At 40.7% G+C, this 19,037-nt stretch overlaps 2 protein-coding genes across 5 annotated transcripts in view; one reads left to right on the top strand and one right to left on the bottom strand.

Moving 5' to 3' along the window:
* Positions 1-17,666, bottom strand: part of LOC101742099 (PDZ and LIM domain protein Zasp) — a 48,498-nt gene extending 30,832 nt beyond the window's left edge. For both annotated transcript variants that reach the window (XM_062674985.1, XM_062674982.1), the window contains exon 1: positions 17,445-17,666. The gene's annotated coding sequence lies outside the window, so the exon portion shown is untranslated. The remainder of the gene's footprint in view (positions 1-17,444) is intronic.
* Positions 8,518-19,037, top strand: part of LOC134200994 (uncharacterized) — a 37,647-nt gene continuing 27,127 nt past the window's right edge. For 2 of the 3 annotated variants that reach the window (XR_009976134.1, XR_009976135.1), the window contains exons 1-2: positions 8,518-8,738; positions 10,901-15,986. Coding sequence is in view for 1 of the 3 variants with exons in the window: in XM_062674980.1 (XP_062530964.1) it covers positions 11,965-15,720 (3,756 nt within the window). In the remaining 2 variants the exon portion in view is untranslated. Of the gene's footprint in view, positions 8,739-10,900; positions 16,135-19,037 lie in introns of those variants that run through there. The other variant, XM_062674980.1, reaches the window with a different exon arrangement.

Raw genomic sequence — 19,037 nt, 5'->3', positions numbered from 1 at the left:
GAAGAAGTCATATATTTGTTTTGAAAGGTAGGACAGATGTTTATTAGCATACAATCAAGTATTTGATTAGATCAAAATCAATGGTAGCATTTTAGCTGAAATACTAGTCAAATCTGTGGATTCTTCCAACGAATCTATTTATCTACACTAATTAAAAAAATACCCTTGAGTAAACCGTTGTCGAACCCTTCAAATGACATATAACTTTGTTGTCATCAAAGGCAAGTAAGCATAGATTTCTACACATCGGGGCACAACAAAGCAGTTGCCCTTTTTAAACATAAATATGAAGCACCGGCAAGGGGAGCTTACAGAGTCTGATTGTAAGTGGACAAAATGACCTTTGAAAGCGCATCGTTTGCAATGGCTAGAAGTACTATAATATGAGGATGGACGATGCTCCGCTGATGGGCGCAATTGTAGATTATGCAGAATATGATAAATCGTTCATTTTTTCAAATTGCTAAATTATTATCTAGAAGACTTGATTCAAATCAACAAAAACAGTTACGACTTTTCTTAGTCGAAAGAAAACATAAACATACTTATATCATGTTATGCATAGGTCTATATACAAATTTAATTTAAAGTCGTTTTAACCTCATTACTGATGTAAACATCCCTGTTTGCATCCGTGCACGAGTATAAAAGAAGAATATATTCTTCATTGGAACGACACATAAAACGGAATATACGAGGAATCTATAACCCATTTCTTTCGTTTAAATAAACAGTAGATAATGTTACCGGATATGCGATGAAGCTTAACTACCAACGCTCATTGTCATTTGGTCGTTTCCAGACATTGCATATTTATGTATTCGTATTCCACATGACGTCATGATTGTTGAAGCTCTTAACTCAGCGAGTCATTCAGTATCCTTGCTGAATATCTAGGTACATTGTTCGATTCAGATTGACATGACATGACACGCCAGTGTAGGCAGAGCAGTTGGGCTTGATCAATCCAGATACTTCAAGATAATAAATACCCACATCCATTGTTGAAAAGTGTGTTACATTGTCGTGTCTTTGAAATTCTTCTTACATTGTACTGTACTGTTAATAAAATAAGGTATTTTATTTTTTATAACATTACTTTTTTAAATTATGAAGTTTTAAAATTTACGTGGTAATGAGTATTTATTCATTAAACAAAGGTCAATTCTCGTAAATATATTCTTGCTTTCATTCTAATTGGAAAAAAGATGTTCCGTAGATAATTCAAGGTGAACCGGAATTCAATGTACTCGGAAAACAAAAGGCGGACAGCTAAACGTAGCATAATGCAAAAATCAAACGAAACCCCGTGAATCGCAAGAAATTATATAACAGAGACCTAAAATAAAATTAAATTAAGAAAAAATAAAATTATTAATCAAGACTTTTTTTTCATATCAGTACTCTTACATGTAAAACGAAGTTTAATTTTATATCTCTGCTATAGATAGATTCAACACTGTTACGCTAGCGTATTTATTATGTAGTGTAGATAGTAACACCAAAGTGTAAATAGGTCATTCGTTGAGTAACCATTAATTGTGTATTTTTTTATTACTATTATTACCCAATAGTATTTTCATTGATTTCCGCGAATCGCAAACATAATTTAAACTACTTTTATAGTGATTATTATATATTTTAGAGATATTTATAGAAATTACTAAGAAACTTTATTATTTAAAATTACACGGTAGTTAGCACAGTATAAAAATATCTAAAAATTCCTTAACCTTAGTCATCCGTGACCACGAAAACTATAGTCTTCGAGACGTCGAAAATATTAGGTATTACAAAATTGCCGTTTAGTTTAGAAAATCAGCAATTTTTTTTCAATATATTATTTCCTATTTATGAAAATATACAGCAACGGTATCGGTCTTTTTTACGTTCAAATAAAAAACCAGCTGTGCATTCGTTTATAGTGTTCACTCCATACAAGTCATTAATGTTTTGAGCCGTTTATTACTGCGCTGCCACGACGGAACTCGTATTCAATAATTCGGTAGGCAGCGGCTTGGCATTGCTGAAGTCCATGGGCGACGGTAGCCACTCACCATCAGGTGGGCCGTATGCTCGTCTGCCTACAATAGCAATAAAAAAAAACTCAATTTTTAACGTGTCGATATTGGTGAAAAATATACTGAAAACAATAATCAATAATCAACTGACTGACTTCGAAAATATAATTCCATGTTTATGTATTATAATAATTTGAATTTAGAATTTATTAACTATTACATAAATTACGTTTTAAATGGCCTGTATTGTAAAACGGCAAGTTCTTAAGTAAAAGCTTATTATTATAATAAAATGCAAATGACCGCGAGATTCAATCGTAAAAGTGGTTCTGTATTATTATCTATTAGTATCTCTCATCATTTTCTCTCTTTTTCTTAAGACTACTAAGTGGTGTCAGCGAAACTATAACCCTTATAACGGTTTCATTTTAGAACGTCAATCCTCAACGGTTTAAATTCCAAGTCTTGGATAGGAAAATTAAAACAGGCATAAATTTACAGTTTAATTAACAAACTAACATAAGGCACAATGAATGGATAATTAAGAATTAGTAGGACAGTGTGAACGCATGAATGCCTTTCTATCAAAACTAGATTTCTATAAAGTACAATATAAACAACAATACATTTTGAAACATCTATACTAATATATAATATAATATATAATATAATATATAATATAATAATATTATAAAGAGGAAAGATTTGTTTGTTTGTTTGTTTCGAATAGGCTCCGAAACTACTGGACCGATTTGAAAAATTCTTTTTCCATTAGAAGCCGACATTGTCCCTGATGAACATAGGCTACTTTTTTTAATTTTTTTTTTTTTGTTTTGTTTCTTGTGTGTTTTAATGTTTCCGAAGCGAAGCGAGGGCGTATCGCTAGTAATAATATTATAAAGAGGAAAGATTTGTTTGTTTGTTTGTTTCGAATAGGCTCCGAAACTACTTGACCGATTTGAAAAATTCTTTTTCCATTAGAAGACGACATTGTCCCTGATGAACATAGGCTACTTTTTTTTTTTTTTTTTTTTTTTTGTTTCAAGTGTGTTTTAATGTTTCCGAAGCGAAGCGAGGGCGGGTCGCTAGTTATAAATATAAGCACAGTGTTAAACTAAAAGCATTATACATTTAGTTTTAATTTTATAATATGTCTTGCTGTGGCAAGGCAACGTTCCTTTATAGTATGCCAGTAATTACTTTACATTATTAGGTATACTAAATATGCAAATTTTAATTTAAGTCAAGCCTTCTTTAAAATAAACTTGAAATATTAAATTCCTATATGAACATAATGGCGAGGACGGTTGCGAATTATTCTCTTTGAATGCCTTTTCTGCCAGTTTTGTTTAAGAAACATTGTATTCGAATACATTCGATACTTATGTAATGGAAATGAAATATATCAATTAGGTTTTGGATAATGTTTTAAAAAAACATTTGATCGTATTCTGGTTCTGTGCTCAACTATAAAATACTCGTAGTCTCGTATCGTGCTATTTCAAACATTTAATTAGTTTACATTTTGGGTAAATTCGCTGAAATATTGCTGGAAATTTGGAGGAAATCTAAGAGGATCAATGAAAAACTAGCATAAAATTGCAAATTTTCATTAATACGACGACTAAATAGACGATAAAATACTCATTTTATCTTAAAAAACAAAACGTTTGAAATAGTTATGATGAAAACGACTTCGTGGCAAAAAAAGTAAATCATGACTTGGGAATAATATACTAAAGATAAGAGATTCAATCTAAATAAGGATAGTGGACAATAGAGAGAACAGAGAGATGAAAGATATTATATTGCTAGATGCGTCGTTTGCTAAAATGCGCAAAAGTTGACGCTTTTGAAACAACGAGAAGTCTTTTATTTATTTTTCATTATTTTACGGTCTAAATAATTACACACTACAAAACAATATACCAGGATATCTAAATTCTTTTGCTTTTGGTTGGGGTTCAAGTAGACGAACCGTTATTTTATGTCTAGCCAAAGCACATGTCCTAGCGATGCTAGGTGCACCATACTATCGTCGGTCATAAAACTGTAGGCAAATGAAGATATAGATCATTTTTTTGCTACCCTGTAGTGTATATAGTGCTTCTAATTACTGTAACGTACATACAAGGTGTGCTTTTTATAAAGTTGCTATTGTAACGCTTATTATAGTGCGAAGAATCTAATTTAATTGTTTTCAAACAAATTCACTGAAAATACCTTCGATCAACAGTACTATGAAAATACTTAGAAGTTAATTAATGTATTATTTATAATAATATGGTAACATAAATTGAAAAATGAGTCACGAGTTAAATCTTAAAATGTTAATCGCGTCCTAATACTAAAATGTAGGGTCAAATTGCTTAATCATGTGAGTAATATGAACCGTGACCAAACCTCGCCAGACAGCGGACTGCTGACTCATCATAACATAATTTAGAAGGAAAAAAGAAACGCTAAACACGGAAACAAAATATTTTGCATAATTGCATCTAAAAGACGTGACGTGAGGATTGATAAACTTAATTTATAAACAAAGATTATAAAATTGTTTTTTTTTTTACTTTTATTGGTTTCAGACAATTTCCTTTTTTAAAGCAGCGTTTAATACGTCGATTGGGCTTCATAAGAGGATGTACGAACTTTATTTACTGCATGGACGCATGAACGAGCTCACGGACCACCTAGTGTTAAATGGTTATGGAGCCCGTTGATACCGCAAATGTCGCCACCCACTTTGAAACATGGAATCTAAGTCTTAAATAGTGTAACGGCTGTCTCGCCATTCAAACCAGAACGCATGACTGTTTCCCAGCATAAAAAGGGGAAGTTACTACGACCTGTGTGTTTGCCGATAGGGGCGCTGTTCCAACTTCATACAAATTTAAGTTAACTTTTACGTGATCGAGAAGTTAAAAAACTCGCACTAAATACACAGGACATAAAAAACGTCCTACCACCAATAATTACCCAGTTCTTGTCTCATCATGGAAGTCATTCCTGAACATGTGTTATATTTAATTTGAATAATTGCTACCACCTCTCTTCTGATTTATTACATCCCATTTATAAGGACCTTTAATTACAATTTCAATTAAAGTTCATGTGAGAACCAAGAATTTTCCGGAAGTTGATTTTTCTTCGTCGATCAATGAATATGCCAATCGAATGCAAATTGATGAACACAGTGAGCACAAGGTAAGATGACTCATGACAAAGGAAATTATGAAACTTCTTGGCGAGGACGTTACTTTGCGTGCACTTTATAGGGTTTTTTATTATTAATTAAAGTAAACGCGGCAGTATAAGTAGAGGCGATTACGGTTATCTATGACACGATCCTGCGACGTGAGAAAGGCAAAATTATTCGAAATGAGAACACAAGATGACGACTTGGTCTAGTGATACCTTGACTTATGTACTGTCTAAATTCAATTGCCCGTCAGAGTTCGTATCGATATTTGAGAAATTTTGATATTTACAACTAGCCAGCCTCGAATGTTTTTCCGATGTCGATAATACAAAGAGAAAACCCATGTTCAGCTTTGCCGAATAAAAAAATTATTCATTTAGCCTTATCTGTATATGTACAGTGATGATCCACGGTCATCCGAGAAAGGTTTTGAAAAATTTGTCGGATTATAGACAACTGCGCTCTCTAGCCTGGAGTTTTTTGAAAAATACTATCGTGTAATCCGATAAAGGACTACCGTATAATTACATACAAATACGCAATTGTAACAATTCTTTGCATTGCCTTCATGATTTGTTTTTTCCCATGAAATATCAGAAATTTTAACTTCCTTCTAGTACAGAAAAACACAACCATCGCGACTGAAGGTTGTATTGTGAAGAGACCTCGATGTTCATTATAATAAAACAATATATATTAGTCAGGAAATTTGCAAAAGATTTGTTCAATAACCAGCTGCGTATTATCATGTAATGTAACCGTTTCAGGCGATGATTTCATAGCTTGCTGTATTTCCACCGAGGAAAAACATCTATTTATTGTAACCTTTATAAATAAACAGCTTGTTTTAAATGCGCAGTTAGTGATCATGGCACTAATTAGGGCATTAAATGTACATTAACACGCTTTTGTATGAATATTAATTAATTGTATAAATTTTCGAGACTTCAGATTTAAATTTTCTTTTGATCAAGTAAAGTTTTTTTATTTATATTTTTATTGCTTAGATTAGAGCTCACAGCTCATCTGGTGTTAAGTGGGTTCTGGAGCCCATAGACATTTACAACGTAAATGCGTATGCGCCACCCACCTTGAGATATAAGTTCTATGGTCTCAAGTATATGTAGTTACAACGGCTGCCTCACCCTTCAAACCGAAACGCATTACTACTTCACGGCAGATATAGGCAGGGAGGTGATACCTACCCGCGCGGACTCACAAGAGGTCCTACCACTAGTAATTACGCAAATTATAATTTTGCGGGTTTGATTTTTATTACACGATGTTATTCCTTCACCGTGGAAGTCAATCGTGAATATTTTTTGATTACGTATTTTATTAGAAAAATTGGTACCCGCCTGGGATTCGAACACCAGTGCATCGCTCAACACGAATGCACCAGACGTCTTATCCTTTAGGCCACGACGACTTCAAGTTCACGACAAAGTTTCTGAAAACGAAACATACTCTAATAGGCAAATAAATATTTAAGTTAAGTATAGATGAAAATAATGACATATGCAATTTTTTTAAATAATTATCTCTTGAGTTGGCGCAACCTTCATTCGATGGAATAAAACTGATAGCTACCTAGGACGCCAACAATGAAGTATCGTCATTAACGTCGAGAATTTACAAAGATACCTTAAAATTTGCATAAAGGTACAATTTTCCTTGTTTTTTTTTGTATTAATTTGACGAGCGACTTTACCTTTACCGTTTATTTGTTTAATTGCTTTATGACCCACTTACACGTCAGTAGTTCTGTGTTTTGTGCCCTATGCTTAAGCGTGTTCGATTATTTCAATAATACACCATCTGTTTTGCTATAGCACCACCCAAAACGGGAGCAGTCTCAACCATATTTATGGTTAGGCTCTAGAATTGTCAATGGTCACGAGCTACGGTTACTATTCAGATGAGCGATTTGTCGACAATATAAAAGTCTCATTACATATCTTTTTTTGTTAAAGTTTACTTATGTAACAAATCTTCAGTTTGCTTTCAACTTAAGGAACTATACTATACCTAATGTGTTTGTAATTTCCTTATATTGATATCATACATCTACATAACTAATGCGCGGTTGTTTAAATAAGAAGATAGGACGGAAGTTTACAATACATTGTTCTTTGATAATTTTACGTCGGCGCCATATGCAATAATCTGTGAGCATGGTGGTAGGAAATAAAAGGGCTCGCCAGTCAGCGTTTTAAAATTCCCTTTTGGGCCGTTGCACTCGCTTACAGCACGACTCGTCTAACCGGACCGCTATCAGTCCGCGGTTCGATTCATCGCAAGTCCGCCCGTGCCCAATGTGCCTCCGGAATATGACCAATCTTTATTTGAAGCAATATCTTTATATTAATACGTGAAGCAAAAACCTTTGTACCCCTTTTTACGAAAATTGCGCGGACGGAGGAGTATGAAATTTCCCACACTTATAAAAAATATAGAGAAGGAGTGCACAATGATAAATTTTTTTTTAAATTAAGCATAAAAAATACATTAAATCATTTAAAAAAAACATTAAACACATTACCGTGTATTTGACAACACACGCATACTGTTTGTTTATTGTCAAACTTTTCTTATTGCTTAAAGACTGTGATCAAATTGAGAATAGATTAAATATTGTTTGTCTTTATTAATATTTTTATCCAAAGTGTAATTTCACGAAATCATTTTGGTGATTATAGTCTTTGACAATAGAATCTAGTGTACAAACTTATAATTTCTATTAATTATAGTCGAATTTCGACTACCGGGGGAATTAAACTAGTGGTAGTTTAATTTAACACTCAAGGTTATCGGTTCCATCACTATGCAGCCACTGTGCGGATTAAAAATTTACAATAACAGCTCTACGTTTTGCGGTTTTAAACATGACCAATGACCATCGCTTACGTTCTTTGTAATACGATAGCACTTACATTGTAACAGAATATCAAGCCAAGTAGCCGCAATTTAGTGTTCATTGCGCATGCGATTCCGCCTCCTATAGAGCTGTTTTGAAGCAAACAAAGTAAAAATACAAAGTATTGACGTATAATGTCTGTGTATATTTGATTCAAACATATAATCTAGCATCTTTATTGCGTTGTTTATTTTTTGGGCGAAAATCGAAATTCATTTCAGGAATACTTGTTGTGAACAACACGATTTCGATTTTTATTTTGTATAATGTGTAATGTACCTATGTATGTTTTTGACATACCTACTCAATGTTTAAAATCCGAAACTGAGATTGTTGCCTGCTACCTCTGTCTTATAATAATTACCTTTGTTCGAAACCAATCCGTTAGTTTTTGAATTTTTACCACGGCAACACGGGTCGCGATTTGACGGTGCCGTCGCGATTTGACATCTGTCACTTTTTCTTGCTTCTCGAACGGGACGGTACCTGTATATTGACGGTCTACGCTAAAGTTGTGTATCATCGCTAATCCTTATCCATTCCTGCCCCATACCCTTCTCCCTAAGTGATACGGCGTGAGAAGACGAAGGCATCGGTTCCGGTGAGTGATTGCATGATATTTTGTTAAAATAGTACACACGGCGCCGCGAATCGCGGCACATGTTCGACGCGCACCTCGTGCTGGTTTCCGTAGCCCTAGGCTGCCACGAGGTCGCTGGGTTCGAATCGAACAATTTCTGGTAGCAGAGCGTGGTTAGATTTGTGAAATCTATAGTAATTACCACGAATTGTAAAATTTTTTACGTCTAACCTCACTTAATTTTGTTACTAGTCAGCAGAAGTAGTGTAGGCATAGGGTTCGGGTCTGTTTAAACTATCATTCTGCTGACCTAGGTCAGGTCGTTTAGTGTGTTTCTATCCACCTGGTTAAGAAAATTAGTGAGTAGTAATAGTTAGTAATAGTAAGACTGATTTATTAGCTTCCACTGCGCATAGCTGACTAATTGTACGTGAGTTGGACAGCTGTGCTGGCTGAGTTTATGACCTAGCACACAGCTGCTACAGTGGTCAGCTATTTTCATACTATTACTACAGATTTATGTTAATTCTGCTCATCATAGCAGTAGATTACCACATCTATTTAAGCATAGTTGTGTGTAACAATCTGAATGTTATTACAGTTTGGGTTTATAATTTATTATTAATTTGTGTATGATTGTAGCTCACTTCCTACTTATATTTTAGTATAATTGAGCTGCAACACATTTGTAATTGAATATAACTGGAGTACTTGTTGAACTTGTAGTAGTAGATTGCTGGTTGGGCCCTGTTTGGAGACTAGCTTAGTTATAGTCCAGAGGCCAACGGTGTATGAGTGTCATTTCAAAACTTATACCAGCAATTTGCTATTATATATATTTTTTGTTATTTGTTTTAATTTGTTCTAAATTTAAATTACTTGTTTGAATTTGTGGTAGTGGATTGCTGACTGTGGGCCCTGCTTGGTGACTGGCTTTGGTATAGTCCTGAGGCCATCAGTGTTTGAAAATTAATTCACAAATTTTTATCAGCAATTTGCTATCATATAATTAATTTTTAATTTTAATTTTGTTATTTGACTTACCCGTTGAACGGTGTGAATACTTTGTGATAGTAAATTGTTGATTGGGTCCTGCTTGGTGACTAGCTTCTAGTTATAGTCTAGAGGCCAGGTGTGCTTGAGTTTAGTTTGCAACTCAAAACCTGGTATCAGCAATTTTCTATCTTATAACTTTTAATTTTAAGTTTGTTCTTATTTGTTGGGGTGTCCTTGGTACAGTGGTGAGGTCTAGGTTACCTAAATACTTAGGAGTAGGAATATTTTGGTGGGCTCACTCGTACACTCCTTTAAATAATTCCTTTGATTTTTTTTAAATTTTGATTTTGAATTTTTTTTATTTTTTTTTATTTTTTTGACATTTTTTTGAATTTTTTTTGAAATTTTTTTTGATTTTTTTTTGTTCTGGTTGTAAACTGCAAGTAACATGTCGGTGTCCTACATTCGCGGGAAGGTGACTAGTGAGCTCCGATGGTTCGCATCAGCTCATGCTTTGGTTGACAGAACGGATAGGGATGCAGCATTGCTCGATAGGGCGTCTCAGGTGCACGAACGGTTGGAGGTAGTGTACGATCGGTTGTCTGACCTCGTTGCTTTGGGGTCCGAAGTGGAGAAGGAGGTGATCCATGCCATCGGTCTTGACGTGGACCAGTGTCAGGAGTACGCTGATGCCATTCTGCAACGGGTGGCCGATATTAAGAAGCAGTCGTCTTCCGGTGGTAATGGAGGTTCGGGAACTTCGTCAGGCGTCATATCACGCCTCCCCTCCATTGACCTGCCGATCTTCCACGGTGATCTGAACGAGTGGGTCGGCTTTATAAATTTGTTTGACAGCCTGGTCCATGGTCGGTCGGACTTGACTGCCTCTTATAAGATGGCTCAGCTTCGGGGTGCTCTGCGAGGTGAACCTGGTGAATTGGTGGCACACTTGCCTATCACCAACGACAATTATGCGGTCGCACGCCAGATCCTGTTCGACCGATATCAAAATCAACGACGGTTGGTGGACGCTCAGCTGGCCAGGCTGTTTGCGATACCCAAACTTTCTCGGGCTTCCGATATCAGAGCCGAGGTACTGAATCCAGTTACGGTGGCCACTAAGGCCTTGGGCAATTTGGGTCTAGCAGTAGACCAATGGTCATATCTGCTCTTTTATATTGTTGCAGGTAGGCTGCCGGTTGAGGTGCTCACTCGATTCGAGCAGCAGGACAACGCAGGTAGGGACGAACTGCCTACCCTGGCCAGTCTGCTTGCGTTTTTAGAAGCCGAAAGTCGCAGACACGAGATTATGCCACCGCCCTCCTCCTCTGGGTCGCGTGTGCCGGCTTCCGGCCACGCCGTTTCGGTTGCTCAGAGGGGAGGGGGAGGGGATAAGAGGGGGCCGTCTCAACGACTGACTGCGCTCATGGCAGCGGTGGGAGGCCCACGGTGTGCCTTCTGTCATGAGAGCGGGCACGACGTAGCCGCCTGTCCGAGGTTCCGGTCGACGCGCATCAGGGGTAGACGCAACATCGTTGCCCAGCGGCGATGGTGCTTTTTTTGTTTTGGGCCGCACACGGCGAGCGTCTGTCCACAGCCACAATTGTGCCCTAATTGCGACGGTCGGCACCATGCCCTCCTGTGTCTGGAGTCTGCCGCCACTCCGAGGTCATCCGGACGCAGTCATCCAGCCTCGCCGACCGGTGAGCGCACCGGTCGTAGCCCTCGCCAATTCGGCGGCGTGGACCCTCGGGAAGAGGCTTCGCAGGGAGGCGCCGGGTTAGGTACTGCGGGCGGGTGCCAGCGGATGCCCACTAGCTACGCCGGGGTGGCCACGTTGTCCCCCCGTGCGGGGCCGTGTTCGCCTGCTGGATCGAGTAGCCCTGCTCACTCGTCTCCCCCTCCCTCAGAAGTACGGTTTTCCCCTCCGCTGAGGGAGCGGCCGACGCTGGAGCGACTCCCTCCAGTGTTTGGCCCGTTTGGCCATCGTACGCGGAGGTATATGAGGCGGGACGGGAAACGAGGGCCTTATGTGGGAGCGTGGGATCCGCTGGCACGCTACGACCTTCCGTCGCGCGCCGACCGGGATAGCGGGGACCCGGGCCCCCGCTAGGAAATTGCCGCTCACTGCAGTGTTGCCCCAGCCCCAGAAGCTGTTTTACTTCCTACCGCTTCTGTTCGGGTGTTGGATTCGGATGGCAACACTGTGTTTGCTCGAGCTCTGTTGGATTCCGGCGCACAGGGCAGTATTATGTCGAGCAACATTGCAGTACGGTTGGGCAATCCTATTTACAAGTCTTCTTATTCTATTCGTGGAGTGGGCAATGTTAGAATTTCGGACGTGATCGGTCACACTTCATTTATTTTCTCATCGAATCCCAACCCTCGCTTACAGTTTAGAGTCTCAGCTTTGGTGATGCCTGAGGTGATAGGTCGTCACCCTCCGGTGAAGGTAAACAGTTACATACGGTCATTGACTTCAGACTTACGGCTAGCGGACCCCAAGTTTGACACCCCGGGGCCAGTAGACGTACTACTTGGGGCGGATGTACTAGGGAAGCTGCTCCTGACTGGGAAGCGCGTTCTTCATGCGGAGGGTTTGGTTGCAATGGACACAAAATTAGGGCATGTATTGTTGGGTCCTGCGTTCCGGCCGGTCGCTGCGAGGAAATCGGACAATTTTCTGGTCGGGTCTACGCTTTCGGAAGTAGTCCAACGGTTTTGGGAACTAGAGGAACCTCCTACAGCTTATCGAGTTAACCCGGATGAGGAGGAATGTGAGCTGTTTTACCAGAATAATACGGGTCGTCTCTATTCGGGCCGGTTCTTGTTAAGACTTCCTTTTCGGGCGAATCGCCCACTGCTAGGCAGTTCGAGGAAGGCAGCAGAGACTAGACTTTTGTCAATGGAGAGACGCATGAGGCGCGACGCGGTGTTCCGGCAGAAATATGTAGAGTTTATGCGGGAGTATGAATCCTTAGGTCACATGTCGGTTTCCAAGGTAGATTGGAGTGCTACAGAGCACTGTTTCCTGCCTCATCATGCGGTTTTGAAAACTCCTAACGGGAAAATTAGGGTCGTGTTTGACGGTTCGGTCACGACCTCCTCCGGCGTATCGTTAAATCAGTGTCTCCATTCGGGTCCAAAGCTGAACCGGGACATTTCAGACATACTGACGAGCTTCCGCCGGCACCAGATCGTTTTCGTGGCAGACATCCGTATGATGTTCAGGCAAACGGTGATTCATCCGGAGGATAGGCGGTATCAACTCATTCTCTGGCGTGAAAGCTCAGATGAGCCCATAAAAATTTATGAACTGAACACGAACACTTACGGGTTGCGGTCGAGTCCATATTTGGCGGTTCGTTCTTTGCGGGAGCTGGCAGTGAGGGAACGGTTGCACTACCCTCGTGCTGCGGACATTTTGGAACGGGACCTATATGTCGATGACGTATGTACGGGCGCCGACAGTGTCGAAGAGGCCTTATCACGCAAGGATGAACTGATCCGCCTTTTGAGCAGGGGCGGGTACGAGTTGAGAAAATGGCTGTCTAACTGTCCTGAGTTGTTGACTGATTTGCCAACGGAGTATCAACAGGATCCCCATCTTTTCGAGAATGTCGATAACCCTAACATGCTGTCGGTCCTAGGGATTCAATATCGTCCGATTCAAGACGAATTTACCTATCGGGTGGAGTTGGAAAATCCAAAGGTATGGTCTAAGCGAACGGTGCTTTCCACAATTGCTCGAACCTTCGATCCAAACGGTTGGATCGCTCCTGTCACCTTTCTCTTAAAGTGCTTCATGCAGCGACTGTGGTCTGCTAACCTGTCATGGGACGAGGGGATTGCTGGTGACCTATTGAAGGATTGGTTGAACTTTTTCTCGTCTCTCCCTGATATTAACCACGTGTCAATACCTCGGAAGCTGGTTCCTGCGGGCAAATACAAGGCGTCTCTCCACGGGTTTTCGGATGCCTCGGAACGCGGATTCGCAGCTGCGGTATACTTGCGAACGGTTTCTTCAACTGGAAGGGTTGATATACGGTTGGTGTTAGCTAAGAGTAAGGTCGCTCCGCTTCGGAGTCGCATGACGATTCCGAAGCTCGAGTTGTCTGGTGCCGCTCTGTTGACTAGGTTGTTAAACCATACAGCTACTAGTTTACGGTCGGTTATTGATTTAGAAAACACTGTCTATGCTTGGACAGACAGCCAGATAGTGTTGTGCTGGTTGAAGGCTTCGGTTCATACACTTGAAGTTTTCGTGGCTAACCGTGTCTCCCAGATTCAAGGTTCTGAGGTCCCTCTAACATGGAGACACGTGCCTGGTGAGCTCAATCCGGCGGACTGCGCTTCTCGGGGATGCTTAGCATCGGAAATAGTTGATCAGCAGTTATGGTGGGGTCCCCAGTGGCTCACCAAGAAAGCTTCTCAGTGGCCTCCCTCTCGCATAGAAGTTCCTCCAGGTCTCGTGGCTGCACCGGCGCAGTTCGAGGATCGAGGAGTGATTCAGGGGTTGGATTTGGATCTGCTCATCAACCGTTATAGCTCCTTGGACAAGCTGGTTAAGGTTACCGCCTGGATTTTGAGGTTTATTCGGAATTGTCGTTTGTCGGTGTCTCTACGCAATATGACACCTGTTGTGTGTCCCATCGAGCGGAAGAAGGCGCTGCTGAAATTAATTGAAGTTGTGCAAGCCACCAGCTTTCATTCAGAATTGAAGGCGCTAAGGACTGAGCGCCCTAAGCTTCGTGGAGCTATCGCTCGTCTTAGCCCCTTTGTAGACGGCCAGGGGTTGATTCGAGTGGGAGGTAGATTAAGTAACTCAAATTTACCTTATTCGGCGCGCCATCCTCTTTTACTTCCCAAGAAGAGCCAGTTAGTTGACCTGTTGGTGATGGATCGCCACATCGCAAATTCGCATTCCGGTTGCAATGCGCTGTTGGCATCCCTCCAGAGGGAATTTTGGATTCTGTCGGGGCGTCGTACGGTTCGGAGCGTCCTGTTCCGGTGTTTACCCTGTTATCGGCTTAAGGCTTCTACGATGCAGCCTCAGATGGGAGATCTGCCCCCAGACAGAGTGAAGAAGATCAGGCCGTTTTCTGGAGTTGGTACGGACTTCGCTGGGCCCTTCATGATCAAGGCTTCACGTTTGCGGAATGTTAGGTTAATTAAGGCTTATCTGTGCGTCTTTGTCTGTCTTTCAACCAAAGCTGTACATCTTGAAGTTGTTGCCGACCTTACAACTGAAGCCTTTATTGCGAGCTTGGATAGATTTGTGTCCCGTCGAGGTTTACCCGAATTGATACGCTCCGATAACGGAACGAATTTTGTAGGTGCGGACCGTTACTTGCGGGATGTAGTAAATTTCTTGAACAATAACCAGGTGGATATTGAAACGGCCCTCTCTCGTCGCGGTATTCGGTGGACCTTCAGTCCTCCAGGATGCCCCCACTGGGGTGGAATTTTCGAGGCAGTAGTAAAATCGGCTAAGACTCACTTAATGCGCGTGATAGGGCAAACCTCGCTCACCTTTGAGGAGTTAACTACGGTATTTTGTAAAATTGAAGCGGTACTTAATTCACGGCCGTTGTGCCCGCTCAGTTCAGACCCGAATGACTTGGAGTCGTTAACTCCAGGCCATTTCTTGATAGGACAGCCACTCAATGCGTTGCCGGAGTATCCCCTCTCGGATATCAAGCCTGGACGGTTGAGGCGATACCAGATGTTGCAGCAGATGTCCCAAGATTTTTGGAAACGTTGGTCCCTTGAGTATTTACATCTGCTCCAGCAGCGCTTTAAGTGGACGGATAGAACCTGTCCCCCTCACGTCGGTGACCTTGTGTTGGTTAAGGATGCTAACCTGCCGCCACTGCGTTGGCGTAGGGGGCGCATTGTTAATCTGTTTCCCGGTAAGGATGGGACCCCTCGGTCTGCAGAGGTTCTGGTCGGGGACTCGGTTCTCAAACGAGCGGTCACAACGTTGTCCCGGCTGCCAGTTGATTAGGGACAGGTAGGGGACCTGTCCGGGCGGGTGACTGTTCGAAACCAATCCGTTAGTTTTTGAATTTTTACCACGGCAACACGGGTCGCGATTTGACGGTGCCGTCGCGATTTGACATCTGTCACTTTTTCTTGCTTCTCGAACGGGACGGTACCTGTATATTGACGGTCTACGCTAAAGTTGTGTATCATCGCTAATCCTTATCCATTCCTGCCCCATACCCTTCTCCCTAAGTGATACGGCGTGAGAAGACGAAGGCATCGGTTCCGGTGAGTGATTGCATGATATTTTGTTAAAATAGTACACACGGCGCCGCGAATCGCGGCACATGTTCGACGCGCACCTCGTGCTGGTTTCCGTAGCCCTAGGCTGCCACGAGGTCGCTGGGTTCGAATCGAACAACCTTATAATAATTTTAAGTACCCGAAATGAATATGAATAGTCCCGTCCAATAATTTAGGACAAGCCTGATTTAAGGCATTTTTTTTTTTTAAATCTCGTCATGTCACTTTAGACAAAAACCATCCTGAAAAATTGACGTTCGATAAAGATGTTCTAGCTTCTGGGCAGAACTCTGGGAAATTGTTTTAGCCTATCATAATAATCGTTGAAATTTAAAAATCTTTGGACCGATATAATAAAGCGAACGTGCTTAAGGCAAAACTATAATTTCCAAAGCTTGTTTAAATGAAAATCTTTCCTAAGGTTAAATCGTGCAACACGAATCACACCGTTGACCTCCTCTTCGGTGGCCATTTTTGCAGTATCTAATTGTTCAAACGATTGAAAAGGCCGACCACAATTTTATTAAAGATATTGTTAACATAGACACAAAACAGATGTGAAATAAAAAGTTAGCATAAAACGATTTCAGTTATGGAACTTTTTTGTTAGGATATTCATGAGGTTCGTAGGTATAAAACAATATCTTAATGACGAAATTTTAATAATATTAGCTGCCCATTTATTAATAATTGTATAAAATTGGAAAATCGCTTCTCGGTGGGGTTCGATGAAGACAATTAACAGGAAAAGCACTAAATTTCAACAGGCAAAGTTGTGTCACTGCCAATTAGTTTTGTGAGCTTTGCCAACGAGTGTTTGTTGGTTCATAAAGATGGTCGCAAACAACAAAACTGATTCATTCGCCAGCCCTCATCGCTTATGCAATTACAGCTTTGACCAGGATCCAACAACGGGGCCACTAATTAAAATCAGTAACATTGCTTTTTTTGTAAGCATTTAGATTTTCTGAAATAAAATCATTTAAGCACTGTGTATCTATAAATCAGACAGATAATAATCGATAATTCTATAACAACACATGACGTTATTATTGAAGCAATACAATAAAAAAGTAAATAAGTTACTCGATTTTAATCCTACTTGGAATCTTAAGCTCGCGTGCTGTACACCCGACGTTTTTAAGCTTTGAAAAAGTACGCTATGCCTCACTTCATAAATACTCTAGATTACCTCGAATTCTAAAGGTTTTCAATTTAGTATTTACTCTAGTTAATAACAATTGTATGTTACAGCATACAACAATGTTACTAGTTCAATTCATCTCAAATTTCTTTGACACCCACTATTGCAGCACGTCCCGAATTAGCACGTTACCAACGGTATAGGTTCCAAGAACAGCTGTTTATTTTAAAACCGCGATGCGGTAACATCCCGCGCGGTCAGTCGGCCCCGGGCACCGGTAAGGATGCAAGGATACTCACGTCGGCAGGCGATAATACGTCGCTCGGGGGATCACTCCTCACTCGGCACTGTCAATCACCAGTTCAAAACACGGCGCGCGACCGTTTCCAAATTGGCGATCGCGCTCACGAGATAAATTTAGAGCTGTAATACGACACCGGGCGCGGGCGTCGGTCGTTCGATCGTGGGGAAGCAGCGAGTTGTGGCGCGCGAGTGTGCGGCTGAGAGTCGAGCCGCCAGACCTCCCCGCCTGACCCCCGCACCCCGCACCCTGTGCGTCCCACCCCGCCTCGCACCGACCCGCGCAGCCTCCCGAGGACGATACCCTCGCGATCGCAACATCATCCCTTTGTGCAGCGCCACAGCCTGCACCGACCTCAAACTCAACGAAGGTCAACACGACTCGAAATCAACTTCATTTTTTAAACTGGTCCTTGCAATCAGAAAACAGTATGAGCTATATTTTCATCTAGAATAATGTATCCGCACGTTCTTGAATTTTGCAAACTTTTTATTTATTGCGTTGATGGGTGAACGAGCTCGCAGCCCACCTGGTGTTAAGTGGTTACCAAAACTGAACACCCCTTAATAATTACGTTTTATATTCAATTAAACTAAAAATAACGATTTGAATACAAGTTAGCTGATATTTCCACAGAAAGGAAGGGTGGTAAAGTCGTAAAAACAACATGTCTTTCTGAAGAACAAAAATGTAACTATACCTAGTTGAAATGTAAATTATCCAGATCCTAGACGCGAGAACCATAAAAGTAATTTTAATTCTGACTGCTGCGTGATTGGAAAAAAGCGGAATTATGTAGAAAACACGATGAAATGAAGTCATGTCAATATGATATCCCAAGAGCCCGCGACAGCCAGACCTTCGTTATTTTATAAAAGCTGAAAGTTTCTCTGTGTATGTCTCCAACACAGGTAAGAACGACCCGCGATTATAGAGTTCCGATTGTGGTTACTTGGGCAGGTAACAGGCAGTAAAGGTATATAAAATAGTACCTTAAATTCGTTAAAGTATAAAGGTTGTTTTTTTTATATTTAGTCCAGAATATCTTTAGAAATCATGATATCCGTTGCCGGACACTTTTTCCAGTTGTTACCCCCTGCCAGACACCCTTAAACTTTAATAAATTTTAATTATACTTTCGTTATACTATAAAAGCTAAATTTTATATATTATGTTACTTAGGGACTTATAAAAATATGTTACCCCAAGAGCCGGACAGTTTTAATGGTTCTTACATCTTGCCAGACACATTGAGAGCCCGCTGTAGGTGCGAGCGCGAGGTAGCAACTGTTCAAGCGGGTGTGAGCGAGATAGAGTGCTTAGTCTATTGTGATCTTTTAAGATATCCAATAAAAAAATTATTTTATTACGTTCATAGCAATATTATAGAAAATAAAAGGTTATTTTAATATTATAAAGTACAAACAAAATATTACATGTCAAAGAAAAATATTTAATCGTTCTTATAATTTTCCTCATTGTTGTCGATATTGAACTATCGAGTCGGCCTGAGGGGCCACGAGGGGGGGCATAGCTACTACCGTATCCGATTTGAGAGTACGAGCTAAGCGGTAGTAAGACCTTTGAGAGG

Source organism: Bombyx mori, chromosome 22 (assembly GCF_030269925.1).
Source record: "Bombyx mori chromosome 22, ASM3026992v2".
In the NCBI taxonomy this organism is placed as follows: Eukaryota; Metazoa; Arthropoda; class Insecta; order Lepidoptera; family Bombycidae; genus Bombyx; species Bombyx mori.
The sequence above is the reverse complement of the archived record's forward strand: the minus strand, read 5'-3'. Positions and strand labels throughout refer to the sequence as shown.